The 16509-nt window shown below is 35.1% G+C and overlaps 1 protein-coding gene across 3 annotated transcripts in view; it reads right to left on the reverse strand.

Annotated features, from left to right (window-relative positions):
- LOC145678648 (V-type proton ATPase 116 kDa subunit a 1-like) overlaps positions 1-16509 on the reverse strand; it is a 112616-nt gene that overhangs the window by 83850 nt on the left and 12257 nt on the right. For all 3 annotated transcript variants that reach the window (XM_081749015.1, XM_081749016.1, XM_081749014.1), the window contains exons 2-3: positions 4930-5106; positions 4288-4416 (exon numbers count right to left, since the gene is read on the reverse strand). In XM_081749015.1, the coding sequence (XP_081605141.1) occupies positions 4288-4416; positions 4930-5106 (306 nt within the window). The remainder of the gene's footprint in view (positions 1-4287; positions 4417-4929; positions 5107-16509) is intronic.

Here is a 16509-nt window from a genome sequence, read left to right on the forward strand (position 1 = left end):
CCGGGCTCACCTGCGGGGATTACACAGACACGTAAAAAAAATAATCCAAAATGACCGGTATTAGTGTCAAATCCATAGTTTTTGCGGTCGCCGAGATGAATGGTGATCAGAGGATTTAAAAAAAAAAAAAAAATCAAACCACGGGGTCTCACGGGGAGTTTACCGGGATATGTAAAAGTAATAGAAAATGACCGATATTTTTTTTCTTTCTTTTGTTGTTCAGTTTGTTTACATAGATACTTTATCTGACAGCTAGTCAAGAGTAAAATGTAATAATACAGTACGATACCTCATGCATTCGCCTCTGTGCCTAACAGTATCTTCACGGTTTTGCCTTTATGGACTAGCGTACGATCTCAGAATGCTCGTTTCTAGGCTTAATCTGTTCTTAGCTGATCGGCAAGGTTCTTGTAACTCGAATGAAATTTCTTGAATTGCCTGTCTACAATGCTCTCAACTTTCCCTTCACCTTTCGCACAACAAATGTTCCAAGCTACTTCCACGGTGTTATTCGAAGTCGTAAAACAAATTACCGATTTAGTTTTTTACTCACAGGCTTGCTGCTGTGAAAACCCAGACATGAAACGCCGCAGCACTGTACAATCTTGCGGAGCGCCCCTCACACTTCACCCCACACTACAACTATCTATACCCGTGATAGCGAGCACCTTCAAGTGCTACTGCTTCGGTCATGTGATATATGCCACAAAATATACACGATCCCACTACTGCAAAACTTATGACCGACCCTTGTGTTTCAAGCCTATTACATTTATATCTACATAACCTACTAAAAAGGTAGAAATGCAGTTTGTCAATGTAATATTTATAGGTTTTTTTTAATTAAGAAAAATAAAAAATATTTACAAATTCCCCTCTATTTTCTAAATTTTGGCTACACTGGAAATCAATGATTTTCGAAGTTAGCAGAAAAATTGATTTCCTTTATTAGTGACAACCGTAACGCATTAAGCGCCATGTGCATATGGGTCTATTATTACGAGCCATGTGTATGTTATGCACAGGTTGGTACTCAGGAAACCAGTGCATACCGCCGGTCCCAGAATAAAAGGATCTTAGCGGTTGAAGTGTAATGGTAGTTATAAATTTAGAACTGAATTATGTTGACACTTCTCAGCAGCAAATTTGTTCATAACCAATTGAAATAACGCTGGACAAGTCACTTTAACCTTCGGGTATCACCAATATCATTCTGAATGTCAAGTTTTAAACTTTACCTCAAACAATGAAAATACGTATCTTATGCTTCTTATGGTTTTAAGTGGCACAGTTAAGAATAGCTATCCAAACAAAAATACTACCACCTGGCAAGTCTTCCCAGCTATTTTGTTGAATATTATGCGTTACGTACAGTATTATTTGAAGAAGACTAGACAATCTTTCTTCTAAAACTATTTCTAATCGCTTCCGTTCATATTGTTCCGTTCATACACTTACAATACTAAAAGGTAAATAATGTATACTAGTAATACTTCTATCTATAATGACAATAGATAAAAAAAGCAAAGCCACTTCTTTTAATAATACTGTACTTTTTTGTAATTCAGAAATTTTAATAAATGTATTGTAGTTATCTAAAAAAAAATGTAAAGAAAACTTTTTCATTCACCAACATGTTCTCTGAAGATGGATATAGTGCGTAACCATCTACTATATTTAAAAAACTAGTTGATTTTTTCCTTCTCCTGGTAGCAAAGAATGTGACTTTTTAGCATGTTTCTAATCCTTGCATACAGAAAGTAAGGGAGAGTGTTAATAAATTAGATGACTGTTCTCAATAACACTGAAAAAGACCAATGAACACTGACATGCGAAATTGCTTAACTCAAAGGTTTTACAAATAATGGAATTTTCAAGGTGTGAAAAGAAAAAAAAACTTATGTACCCTTAAGAAAAAACATGAAATCTAAGTTTTACGTCCCACGATTATGCCGGTTAGGCTAAAGGAGACTGTGATGAGAAGTGAATGAAATGGTGGAATGAAGAAAGTGGGAGGAAACGGGAGAACTCCGAGAAAACCCACGAGCACTGTACCGTTAAGAGGAAAATATATGAATCAAAATGCGAATTAGTCAAAGTTATTGGAATCTAAGCATATTTTACACTCAGTTACGTCAATTTTCAAGTAGTAAATTTTTGCATACACTTAGCATAAGGTTTACGCACATTTAAGAACTCTCAATCAAATGTTAGAAATAAGAACACTGAAAAGTCGCAATCTTAACTGGCAGAAGACACAGCGAGAAGTTTTGGAAATGTTGTAGATGTTATGCGCTGTATCTGACTTCAGGGCAGGTTACGGTGACTATAAAAGAGTTAAATGCGTTTTACTCTAGACTCAAGAATATTTTAATTTTACCTCCTATTAACTACAGTATAAAAGAAACATACATGTATTGGTCTTGGACAATACTAAAAAGCCTAAGACTCAATCTGATTACTATCATTAAGTGTCAACGTGTTCACAGTGAAATCTACTAGTGTTTACTTACCACAGAAAAAAAAAGGTTTCACAGGCACAACCTAATTGCACTACAATAGAACATTTATTATCGTATTAACTCAAACAAAATAAAACTACCACTGGGGAACTGAAGGCTTTGAACTGGAAAAAAACATTCATATTAACCAATAAATTCAAATAAACAAGGAAAATACACGTGGAACATTTCTAGTACACTAAAGACACTTAACTGACTGTACTACTAAGTTTACGTATGAGGACAAATTTTGTGAATCTTTAAACCACGAGATCCAAAAGATTTTAGTGTTAAGAGCTAGAATGAAAGCATTTCTTTTGAAAACTTTTCAAATTAGTAATTTAAATGCGAATGAATATTGGTAGCGTTTAAAGGAGAAAACAAAAAGTGTCTCGGTTTTCACTTATTCACTGCACAGAATTCTACATCCCTCGAACTGCACAATCGAATCTTCACAGGAATAGAATGTACAATAATTTTACCAACAATTTTGGAATTATAAATTCACTGACATTATCAATATTTTCCGTGAATTTCTAGCTTCTACATAAAGCAGTTTTAGCTTGAATTTAGATAAGAATTACCTTCAATGTTAAAAAGGCCAAATCCACAATCTCCTTCACATCTGCATTCATTCATAGCTCATTAATACTAAAACTACGGTATTTCTTTGGAAAAGAAAAAAATCGGCAAAGTTGTTTTATTAAAATATCTGAATTACAACTGGTGCTGAGAAAACCAATACGTCATATACTTGGTTGTTCAAACTTACCATTACCTACAACAAACTAAATTTTACACAAGACATTAAGGATTTAACTAAGATTATCACAAACTTTTCCTTATAGAATTTTCAGCATACTCGTAATTCAAATATGCAGACATCGCCACATTTTGAGAAATCAACCAAAATTCAGAATATACTAATATAAAAATAAATTACATTCCATGATTGTAAAATTAAGCTAAAAATCGTAGATCATATTTTAAAAAAAATGATCAGATGGTAAAGTAGTGTCAGGAAGCGGAAAAATCCTTTTAAAAAATCCAATGAGTTTTTAACAACTAGAAGTCAACTTACTTTACGATCAAAACTATGAACCTATGTATCATTGTTAAGCCCTCCTCCATTGAGTCATATCACCGTAAATATCTTGCGGAATAAGTTTAATTGTGAATCCTTCATTTGACGACATTTATTGTTATTTAAAATTCATTTTGGAGTATTCTCGAAAGACTAAAATGTAAGAAATGCGTAAGATAAGAATGCTATTTTCGCATCAATCAATATCTCGTAGTTAACAGAAAGAAAAGCAATATTTTAGAAATTAGTAGTGATAATTTGGAACACTAAAAGCCTGAAATTACTCTTCGTCATGAGAGGTGAAGAAAGCTTAACCCACGTACCAATTGTTACCTCTGCTTCTTTTTAAATCAACAATTGATCTTCAAGGCATTTACGTAACTTACGTCTAGTAAGTTTTGCACAACACAGATTGCAATACAATGTGTAGAAACTTAGCCTAATGCTCTGAGCACATCAAAGTAAGAATTATAACATCGTTACCAGCCTTACTACAACAAAAGAAAATAACATCGTCCCATTCCAACTAAGATTGATGTCTGCTTCAGCACTGTGAAATATTAATATTAAATTCATGACTGTGTACGATCTTAAGTTTCTTACAATTTGTTGTTATATATTTATACATCATTTAAGGAGAAGTTTCTTAATCCTGATTAAATCCATTTTTTTGTAATTTACGTGTAGAAGTATTATACTTACCTCGTCAAAGAACACCTGAGTTTTCCTTAAAATGTGCTTCAATTCTGTCAGCTCCAAAAAGTTTCTTTTCAGAGCCTCCGCATTCTGATTAACTTCTCGCAGTTCATTCTCTAGTTTCTCAAAAGTTGCCTACAAAACAAAAGCTTCTGCTGATTAATTAAATTAAAAAAAAAACAAAACAAAAAAAACATCAATTTTATTCTATAAATATGTTAATCTTCTTTCTTAAGTACAGCTGAACTGGCTGTAAACAGTTTCGAACCATTAAATACTTAATTCGTTACTCGAGGCCGAAGCCCGTTACGAGAACATTTCGTAAACTATACGTTCGAGTTTCGTACTATACGTTCCTCCTGGGGCACTTCTATTGTTAGTACGAATTACATGCGCACAGTTCTTAGCAGGTTTTATGTACATTATTTTCCAACTAGAGAAATACGATAAAAGCATTCCAGATATTTATTATAATTATCCAAACAGAAGTGTACCTTTAACGGAATTAACGTGCGTTAGCATTATACTTAAAACTTGTGTAGGGGACGATTATGCGCATCCGCATTTCGAATATCCTATATCAAAACAAGTTTACAGTCTTATGGCGATACCAATACCTATGTCACAAAAGACATGTCTCAAACTTACCTCAAGATCAATCATTTCTCGAGGCTGTGGTGCCTCTGGGTTTTCTCCCGTATCCAACATAGGAATGCCATCTTTTTTAATTTCCTTCTCAAGATACCGTAACTTACGTTCCATTTCATCACACCGCCGCACTTCATTAACAAACTTCCTTTGGAATGCATTGACGTCAGGATTTAACTGAAATGAAAGACAGTAACTCAGTAAGTTCCAAACTTGCGTTTGAAAATAATTCCGTTATCTATTTTGTACGTCTTAAACTCCAATTTCCTCTTAACAAAAGAGTTTTCAAAGCAAAGAAAAATAAGTTTAAAATTTACACACTGTAGAAATTTGGGAAGTTCTACAAGCTGCTACGACATATACTGAGCTGTTTGAATTGTAAATGATTTTAAGCGTATCTTATCTTTAAATGATTTGTATCTGAAAGCACACACACTACTTAATGGATTTATACTGCGTCTTTACAAGTTAGGAGACCACTTTGATTTGAAAGAATCAGATTGGAGAAACACTAATAGCAAGGTTTCAGAATATAGCAAACAATAGTGCATACTCCACCACTTTACATGGTAAGTTAACTGTGATCTCTTCTAGATCTAACTCGCTTTCGCGTGGATCTCTCCCCTCTCAACGTTTTTAAAGATTATCTTACAGAATTGACAGTTGAAGTTTCTCCACTAAAATACTAATTCCTACATATTGATATTGCTTTACATACTCCTCAAACACCGAGGTTAAGAAGACGTAACTTGGAACACTTGAAATTTAAATTCCGTTCAGTTGGCGCAGCCAATCACCTATAGAGAACATTCTTTTCTCCACTTCTTCACACCACGTCGCCTCCTAGATTACGAAATCATATGTCCGTGTTCTTTCCATGTAAGTAAAATAACAATCCAACAAAAATTTATGTTGCTGTACACTTTGTACCCAATAAGAATATGAGGAATTAGGAAATGAGCATAATAATAATAATAATAATAATAATAATAATAATAATAATAATAATAATAATAATAATAATAATAATAATAATAATAATAATAAACTAAGTATCAGATACAATCCGAATCCACGACTCACACACACTGTTCTTGTTAGCTTAAAGTAATTGTTCTTGAATTGGAAAAGAGTAAAAAGCTAACGAAAACACTAATATTACTGACAACTATGTTGTATAAATTGAAGGTCAGAAACTCAGAAAATCCTAACAGGTATTTAAGAACTGTCTAGTTAGAAGCTATTTCTCTAATTGTAACAAAAGCGTTGTATGTATTACTTTTCATGTCTGCGGATAGAGTAATTGTAGACGTTGGTAGAGCGGGACAGGACGTTTGGGCGCCACCATTTGGGCGCGGACGTTTCGGCGCTGCCGTTTAGGCGCCGGACGTTTGGGCGCAAAGCCGTTTAGGCGCCGAACGTTTGGGCGCGTGATACATAGTAAAAATGACAATTTACGACATATAAAGTAAGCTAGGCACTGAAAACTAAGCGCGAATCAAGATATATACATTTCCTACACTTCTATCTTTATCTCACCTCATTTATCTGTATATTTTCTATCTCTATTTTATTTATTCATCTAAATTAAATAGTTTAATGAATTTGTGGCATTTGTTGCCTAACCTCGTCATGGATTGATTTTTCGCTTGTTTACCATTCTTGTACTTCTGATCTAATGACCTCATTTTTGTATTATATAAGAAAGCTAGGAAATGAAGGAATCAGACGAACTGTTAATAATTTTCTTAATGTTAATTAAAACATATTGATTTAATTTTTGTATTTTTTTAAAGATAATATTTACATACTTAATATTAAAATTTGTTTTCTTTCGTATTACGTTTGCCAAACTCTTCCCTTCCTTAAGTCCAATAAAGAACTACCAATAAAAGATTTCCGCGCACTCGAGTTGAGGGAAGTGGCCCCGCGTAGCGTAGTCGCTAATGCTTCGCTTCGGTGCGGTGCGAGCGATCCCGGGTTCGATTCCCGGTGGTTGCATTCTGTTGAAAAATTGTAACACGCTCTTGATCACACGCCAGCCACCCTGAATGAGGTTTTCCTGGGGTTTCCTCATTCACACCAGGCAAATGACGGGGTGGTACGTAATTTATAGGTCCAGGCCGCTTCCTTCCTCTCCTTTCCCCGGATAGTGTACTCCCTCAAACGTGACGGGCTAAATGGCCTTAGATGCCGAAAGCCCAGAAATCTAAAAATCCTAAATCCTAATCGAGTTGAGGGAAAGATGTTAATACAGGGTGTCTAAGACATTGAGTTTAGAAACTGCAGTATGCCGTATTTCGGGTATCATTTCTTTTTTAACATTCCAATATAAAAATCAAAATTTAACACACTTTTTTTTCGTCCCATTGTAAGCATTTAATCTGCATTGAAGAAAGTAGCGAAAGGAAAAAAAGAACGATTTCAAAGTGAAAAATAATTAAGTGTACATATATTGGTCGTTTAGCCACTAGAAATGTGTTTGACAATTACACTTATCGCATGACTACAGTAGAAGGCCTGCTTTAACTTTTTTTTAATGGAATAGGCTCACTATGTATGTAATACAGGCAATCATATCTAGTCTGGTCTACTTACCTTAGCTTGAAAAGTTATCAAATAAAAAGCACACTTAACTTTGGCTGAAACTTAATTTACAAAATTTAATTGTTAATTCAGTTTTTAGAATTTTGAAATTCCAGTATTTCTAGTATGTAAAACAAAATCCAGTATAATTCAAGGACTTCCACTACAGTAGACACCTTGTGATATCTTGATTCAAACTTAGTACTCAGCGCCTAACATAATGACTTTTTAATTTAACTCGCACCCAAACGTCTGGCGCCCAAATAGCTTCGCGCCCAAACGCCCAGTGCCCAAACGTCCGCGCCCAAATGGCGGCGCCCAAACGTCACGTACCGTTGGTAGAGATGATGTGGATGCAATAATTTACTCGCGCAGATCTGATCTCTACTTGTTGTGAGACTGAAACTTTAATAAAAGTTGTCAGTTTTAAGTTCCACGGTTATGTCTTATAGGCTAAAGGAAATGGGCGATGATTAGAATGAATGAAATGGTGGAATGAGAGAGAACCCATGCACACGGTGTTTGCCCACTACAAAGCCTACTTGACGCGATCTGGGATCGAACAAAGGACCCATTGATTTCTGGTGAACGCTCAATCACTGAGCCACTGCGGTCTCCTAGGACTGACTTGTGACACACATACAGCAAGCCTTAGCAACTTGGACAGAAAAACATACTGCGGACTCAAATCCAAGACGTCAAGGATGAAACTTGATTCAAGGATGAAGATACTATCTACTAGGTCATTATTTCTTCGTAACGAAGGTGACACTCTCAGGTTCTGACATCTGAATTCAAGGGAAATTATTCACTACAGCTTTGTATCATTCTGCACCTTTATATTCTATAATTGCACTTTCCAAAGGGAGTATTATTTAGCGATTTAAGAGAATTTGGTTTAAAGTCCTTGTTATAAATTAGCTGTTTAAATACTACAATGATAGCATTATAAACCTAGCGTATCTCTAAAAATAAATTACGCTTCAGGAATCAGTATTTGTTCACATACTTTTCAATCAAATACTTGGCTAGGAAAATCCAACCCTTGCTAGTATACCCAAATTAAGTTCGTGCAAATATAACTCATGAAATTTAACACCCTAGGCTGCCAAATTTTGAACAATCTTTGAGGAGCAGGAGAAACACTTGTGACAAAATTAAATCCAATTTTATCATTATGAATACCACTCATTCTAGTTTTGGAACTTCTTGCATAAAATAAAAGGCAAACACTAACCAAAGTATACATTATTTATTAAATGATATATGCTTTGATCATTATGAGTGAGATGCTTGCATAGGTAGTCGCATTGTGAAATGCTGATTAAGTTCTATTATCGGCACATTCTAAAACTACTTCCATATGTTATTAACACTCCTTTAAAACATTAAGTAACTGATGTCTAATTGAAAACTGTGCAAAAGTACATTGTATTTACACGATTAAAGTTTAATTTCCACTAGGCACCTCTGATGTGTGCACAGATCAGAAAGGAAATTCTTTTTATATTACTTCAGAAATGTCCTTAATGACTCACTCAGAACAAAATACAAAGTCTTCTACAGGGCCAGCTCTACCATATGTGCAACACGTAATTTGCACGGGGAGGCAAGTTTCGAGAGGCGGCTAAATCTGTCATAACTATATTATTTAAAATAAATATTTCTTGTTGGAAACAGATTTCATGATGATAAATTTACTAAACTGACATTCTATTTGAATATTACATTCATAGCGTAATTACATCATTCAGTAGTTTAGGTCACATGGACAGTGCTAAAACAAATGGTCAAACTAATCCCAGCATGCTTCATTGTTGTCAAATATTAGAACATTCTCAAACAGTTTCCATTTAATTAGTTATCACAGTTTTGATATAAAAACTAGGCTTGCCTTTCTCACAAACAAGTTCCTTATCATTGTAAGAGAAAACTTTTTTTTTCTCTAATTATTAACAGATATAGAAGAAAAATCTAGAAATAAAGATAAAAGAGTTAGTTCAACCGTAATTGCAAACATATATTGAGACTGAAGCTCGATATTGAATTATATATAAAACTTTTCTCTGAAGGTGTATTTGCTTTATCTTTCACTAACATAATAGAGTATTATTTAAAGAAAAAACAGACAACGAGATAGTATTTGTAGCGTTTAGACCTTTTTGAGTGCAAACGCACCTTCCCTCCCCTTCGTTGTTCTTGATGGGGTAGCATACTTAAAATCGTAGCTTTTAAGATTTGTTCTTTCTGGAGAAAGGGGGCGGCAAATTGCCTAAGGTCGGGCTCGACCTTTTTATTATACTACCGATGGATGCACAATGAGAACACATGTTACTAAGTTAAATGCAGATATATTTATCACTACCAAAAGTGTGCTAGTTTCTAGTATGAATATAATGATGAATATGCGGAGAAAGTTACAATCACATGGCAAGTACGCGCAAAACTTATAGGTCTAAATGCTTCAAGAACAATGCAAATGGAAGACTCAAAAAAACATCTTCAGTGGCAAATTACAGGTTTCTTAAATAAGTTAGATGATTGGAAACAAGCATAATATCTAGTCTGGAGTGCAATTCTGCGTTGCGGTGAGATCTTCTAACTATAAATCTATTAGAGAAATGTAATGTAGCATCTAAAGAGCCCCAAGATTCATTTTCTCGTTGACACCAACAGCCACAGCTCCAATAAGATATGTGCGAATCAAATTCAAATTACTACCCACAAGATATGAACACTTTAGATTGATAAACTATATACTTACACAATTCCACCGTATTCACCTACAAATATTTTAGGAATAATGTGCATGAACTGAAACAGCATGAGGGGTTTCATTTCAAATTTTTGTCAGGATCGGTCTCCGGATCAAGTTTAACAGAGACCAATTCCCTCCGACGAATGGAAATATCACCTACGCCAGTAAGTGTCCGAGTACCATCTAAGCGCTTCGATTACCGTCTATCATCTATGTATAAAATACGAATTTGAAATAAATAGCACGACGACAGAATGAACACTTTCGCGACTGGATGCTTTAATGTGGGCATAATCATTATTAGTAGATTGTTAAACTTGGTCAGGTAACATATTGAACAATTGTTATTTAATTATTCTTTCATAAAATTATAAGTACTTCTCAAACATTTTAAGTCACCATAAGCTGAATGATTATCCATGATACAATTATTCTCTTAACTACGCGAGATAATCCTACAGAAATCTTTACATTAATAGTGCACAAACTATTCACAAAATATTGCAAGTCCTCTTCGCTGATCGAGTCCGCTGACCGACTAGAGCGTCCGGTTTAGAAATTTGAATGCATTACGATGATTTGGATTCTATCTTAACGTACCATATAGTCTCGGTGTTGAGAGGGACGCTAACTTCAATCCAGCCAACAAAATATTACGATAGAAAATATTATTGCGGAATTAATAGTTAACCTGTATTAACAATGAATACTATTTCCCTTTCAATTACACCTATCGACATATATATATTGGGTTCAGGAAGCATACTATGGAGGCAAATCGACGATACTTTGCAGCTCAAAAACAAATCACTACTTTACAGAAGAAAGAAGTTTGAAAAAGATTGAGATTAGGTGAAAGTCAGCGACTTCTCTGATGGAGAAGCCAATTACGATAAACTGACTTCTCCATCAAAAAAGTCGCCAACTTTTAACTAATCTCCAAGATTTTTTTGAGATACGAGGTAGCTGCAAAGTACCGTCGAAACCGGTAAGTAAAAGGTGATGCAACGTAGTATAATCAACATACAGGGTGTACCCAAAAGTTCGGGATCATACATCAACTCCGTTATAAGAAAAAATGAAACATAGTATAAAATGGTGAAAAATATACTAATCGCACCAGCCGTTTGAGCTCCACATTGGTAAAGCGTCCTACGTTGAATGAAAGAGTAAGTAACGCTGTCGTTTCACAGCAGGCTGTACTCTTGGCCCTTTACTATACCAACAATACAGCATTGTTCAGAAACTGATTCGAAGTCTTCTAGTTCCCCCTCACATAGCAATATGATCGTTCCCCGGGTCATTTTTGTATGTTCCGTTCGAACTGTCTGCTGAACTGGAAACGTTGCTTTCTCATTGAAGATAGGGAGCCTTACTAGTGTGAAGCCCAAACGGCTAGTGCAACTGGGAAAATTCCACTATATTAGACTGAAAATCATCTATTTCCAACAACTTTCCTCTCTTTCCATTTCTTAGTGTCCTTACTCATAACGGAGTCTGCCCTATTGCCGAACTTTTGATACACTCGGTATAATATCTAATCCTCTCGTAATTATGTCTCTGAAGCCAAATGCCCCTTTTTACTCGGTTTCATTGAATAGCACGAACAGCAGAAGGTACTTCATTCTGTAGATAGACCAACACACTCCAGGTCAAAATTATCAATTTACGTACTTGAGAGATACGTCGATACAATAGTCATTAACTGGCTTCGAGCTGAAAAGTAATATAAAGAAATTAAGATAACAGTTAATGAGACGTATGTAAATAGCTTTATCACATCTTTTCAACGATGTGCGTTTAAGAGCCTTATCACTCATGCTTCTGATTCACCATCATGCATTTTTCTCTTAAGACTCATATGATATATTTATCAGTTCCAAATCACCTAACCAGATCTTTCTTCTTTTTCACATAAGCTAATGTTTCTTTTCATTTCAGTTGCACATATTATCAACGGTATTTTGTAAGTTGGCAACTGTTTGATACATATCATTATCACTTACGATCAAAATGTAGTTAGCTTCCAACGCTACCTACAGTCCCCTCAATTTCATGACTACAGTATTGACTTTATGCCTATATGGTCGAGGTCATTGGCGTGATCCTACAATCCAGCACTTGGAGGTGAGAAAATGTGGTGGGGAACGGTCTAAACTTTGAGGGAAGCTCTTGTATGATGGTTTATACACCCACCAACTGTACCCGGTTCACATGCCGGTCGTGGTTCCGACCCTACATTCATAATAGGACACGTTCATCAGAACTTCGGTGTTGGATAAAGATGCAAATCACAAAAACAAACAGTCTCTCTACAGATATGCACATTTAGTCCTCTCATCGCAAAAATTCAGAAGTTCTTAGTTCTCACAACATTTTGAATGGAAGAATTTTACACGTATTGCGGATTTAGAATTGAATTTTCCTGGCTTTCGGTATCTATGGCCATTTAGCCTGTTACGCATGAGGAATGACGTGCCTCGGCGACCACACTATCCGGGGAAAGAGAAGGAAGAAAGGATTGGGGAAGGAAAGAAGCGGCTTGGGACCTATAAATTAGGTACCACCCCAGCATTTGCCTGGTATGAATGAGGAAACCCTACGAAAACCTCATTCAGTATGGTTGGCCTGAAAAAGATTTTCCACCTTTTCCACCGAGTGCCCCCCCCCCCCCCGCCAGAAATCGAACCCGGGATCGCTCACACCGAAGACGAGAGACACGCATTGCGGAGTGATCCGACCCCTGAAGACATAAGTTATCAAAGTTTGATCAGCATATGTTCATATCTTACCCCCAAACATGTATAAACAGAACATGAAAATTGCAAATCAGGGTCAATTTTGCAAATTTTCGTTACTCGCACCACGCAATTTAATGCAGCAATTGTTAAATTGTTAAAAACAAACTTTTTTTTTTTAATTTATATTTGAACGAAGGCAGTAAGTTTTACCAAATGTAAAAAGTGCTTAAGTTACAGGTCAAAGACGATCAACTTGTGGCGTTAAATACCTTTCAAATGAACTTCAAAATTAAACCTGACAAGTAACACAATGCAGGTTATCTTGTTTTCATAATGAAAACAAGCTAACTCCATTACAGAATATCTAGCTGAAGCCAAACTTATCACTAATTACTTTCTTTATCTGACCTTCATATTTTACTGTTAATCCCATTAATCACACAAATTGTGTACCTGTTCTAACTTTCACTTATCCTATCCATCTATCTTGACGTATTTATAGCTCTTCTCTCGACTTGGCTAAATATATTTTCCGTCATTAATTTGACAGCAATTTCGTAAAATATTCCTGCAAAGGAATTCGTATCATTTTTATTTTTTTCTCACTGAACAAGTCAACAAACACGTCACTGAAACAATGCCCCTTTGTGGTCGAGTGACTAAGAGCACGTGGTTCCGAGTTCGAGTCTCGTTTAAACTATAGGTTCCGTCTCATATAGGCACGATGGCGGAACGGGACATTCAACTCTAATCAATAAATCAACTAATGCCATTCAAATACAACATAAAAACACTATGACAGTACGAAATAATATGCTTTCAGTGCTCGAGTTCAATAATCAACTTCGTCCATTTTAATTAGTATCTCACTATTGATGTTATTCCTGCGAATATTAGCAAGTTGACTAATTCCCTAAACCCGGGCTAGATAAAACGAAACTACGTTAATCAAATTGAAAATCTCAGATCGAATTAACCGGTAGCTGACATTTTCTATCAGAAAATCGACTGGTTTAGTAAATGGATGTGGTTAACTCCACACTTAACTCCAAATCAAAAAAAGCATAATTTGGAAACCACTAAATAAAGTTGAAAAATATGCTTGAGAGACTTGTATTATACGGGACAGAAAAGTAATTAGGAAGCCTCCAAAACGTAGATATGAGACGAAGAATGGAAAGCATCAGCTTGTTAGAACGAAATACCAATAAAAAGTGCTACCAGTAGTAAAGAAGAAAATGAGGTGATTAAAAAGATGAAAGACACTGATTATGGCGGTCATAATGGAACATGACACACTGCGTGATCAGCTACCTATCGCGCTTTCGGTAATATTTAGTGGCATTTTGCAGACCAAGACGTAAGTAATCAGCGGTTATAACGATACGTATATTTTTCTACTTGTATTTCAATATCTTTGGGCAGAATGTACTTCAAATTTATGCACAAGCTATCTAAGAAAAGGAAGAAATATATAGAAAGAAAAGGATATAAAAATGTAAAATTGTTTTGCTGTTGATATACGTTGATATTTTATGTTAAAATAGAGATTCGTTGTCATAGCAACGAAATATAATTCCAGAACCATCTTATATAAAACTACATACACAACTTTTAAAGTGTATAAATGTTTAATTTGTTACGCGATATAATAAAAGGTAATATCTAGATGCAGTGTACAAAATTGTTTTAGATGAATTAGTAATTGATATAAATTTATATGAACTTGGTATTTCGTCATTATATAACTTGGTGATCCTCGCTGCAGGATTGCTGTTATATAAAATAATGGTGGTTTGCCGCCAGGAACCTTAGGAGATCCGGACGAACTTCAGTAGACAATCTCCTAAACAGCAAAATCCAAGTGTACAGATTGACTTTAAGGTTACATGGTAATTTTGATAAAAGAGTATACTTTATTACGGAGTGGCACAAAAATTCCCAGAAATAGCAAAATGAGTCTTCCTGATGTTGGATATACATCAGAATCAGACGGCAACAGGAAAATGAGCTCTTCTGACCTGGCCGATCTCATTAAACAACAAATGGAACAATCGAAGTAACAAATGGAACGAATCAACCAACTTGAGGGACAATTAAAGCAAGATTTTGCTGATCAAATGAACCAACAGATGGGGCAATTAAAGCGGGATTTTAGTGATTGCATGAATCAACAAAAGGGACAAGTGAAACAACTTGATAATAAAATCGATCAAAAAAAACCTAAGAATTGAACAAAGTGACCTTAAGATGGAACAAATTCTAAGTAGGATCATTGAAGTTCAAAATTCTACACAAGTTGCGAATCCAATTACGGAGTTACACGAAAATTTCATCACTAGTTAACATGTGTGCTCCAAATTAGCCTGACCATAGAAACAACAGAAAATGCAGATCTTGATTTTGCACCAGTGAAATTTACTGAGTTTTCGCAAAAACACACTGCGGTATTGATTGAGTCAGATTATCCTGACCTTTCTCTTCATTCGAATGTTTTTGATTGTCTTACTGATGTTGCATGTAACGAAGATTTTAGTATGCATCAATATCAGAAAAGTTATGGTCATCTTCGTCTAGTGAATGCTATTGGTTGCTTGTATTCACGATATATTCAACATGATATTAATCCCGGAAATGAAGTAACGGTAATAGAACCGTTTGATGATATGTACACGACATTGGTTCATGTAGCAGGAAGAAAGTTGATTCCAGTATTCGTGAAATTCTGAAGGAGAACGTGTGTTCCCACCAATGCTTGTAGTGACTGTTCGACTGAGTTAGAGATATTGAAATGTTCATTCAACGAAAAGACCAAAATGATAGTAGTAAATAATCAGATGGCGCTTTTACTGAACGTAATGCAGTGCGTTAACTTCAATCATCTAGGTATGACATGGCAAAATTTTGAAAATCCATCAATGGTGCAATACAGTACTACCTGAACCAAACAAACCTTAATCGAAACAAAGTTCCAAGTATACATTAGGGTGGTCCTTAGATATATGGGAAAAAATAAATTTTCGAATTTCTTCCGCCGCACCCCCTATTTCTTTTCCTTTGGTAATAGAAACATCATACTCAAAATTTCACAAAAATCCATCAACGTTAACCCGTGCCGCAAAGCAGTTGATTTCTGTAAAAAGAAATTCATTTGAATTTCAATGGCACTCGATTTACTATTTGTCAATAAACGTATAATAATTATCAAAAATGTAAATAGGAAAATATAAAGCTTTCCTCTGTAATTCATAATTCACTGGGTTTCAAATACAGTCGGTTGTTTATCAGGCAACAAGCTACAAGCATCATGATCATCGTCCGTACATATTGTACTTATGGTAATGCACAGTGTTATGAACCACTATGGAAAATATATTTGGATCTGTTTTTCATGCCACTTGCTTCGTTAGTAAAATTTACATAAGTTAGAAATCAATCAGCTAATAAATACAAGTACAAAATTTAATGATAATGGCTGATATTCCAAAAAATATA

The sequence above is a fragment of the Thermobia domestica genome, chromosome 2, assembly GCF_964235325.1.
Source record: "Thermobia domestica chromosome 2, izTheDome1.hap1.1, whole genome shotgun sequence".
NCBI lineage: Eukaryota > Metazoa > Arthropoda > Insecta > Zygentoma > Lepismatidae > Thermobia > Thermobia domestica.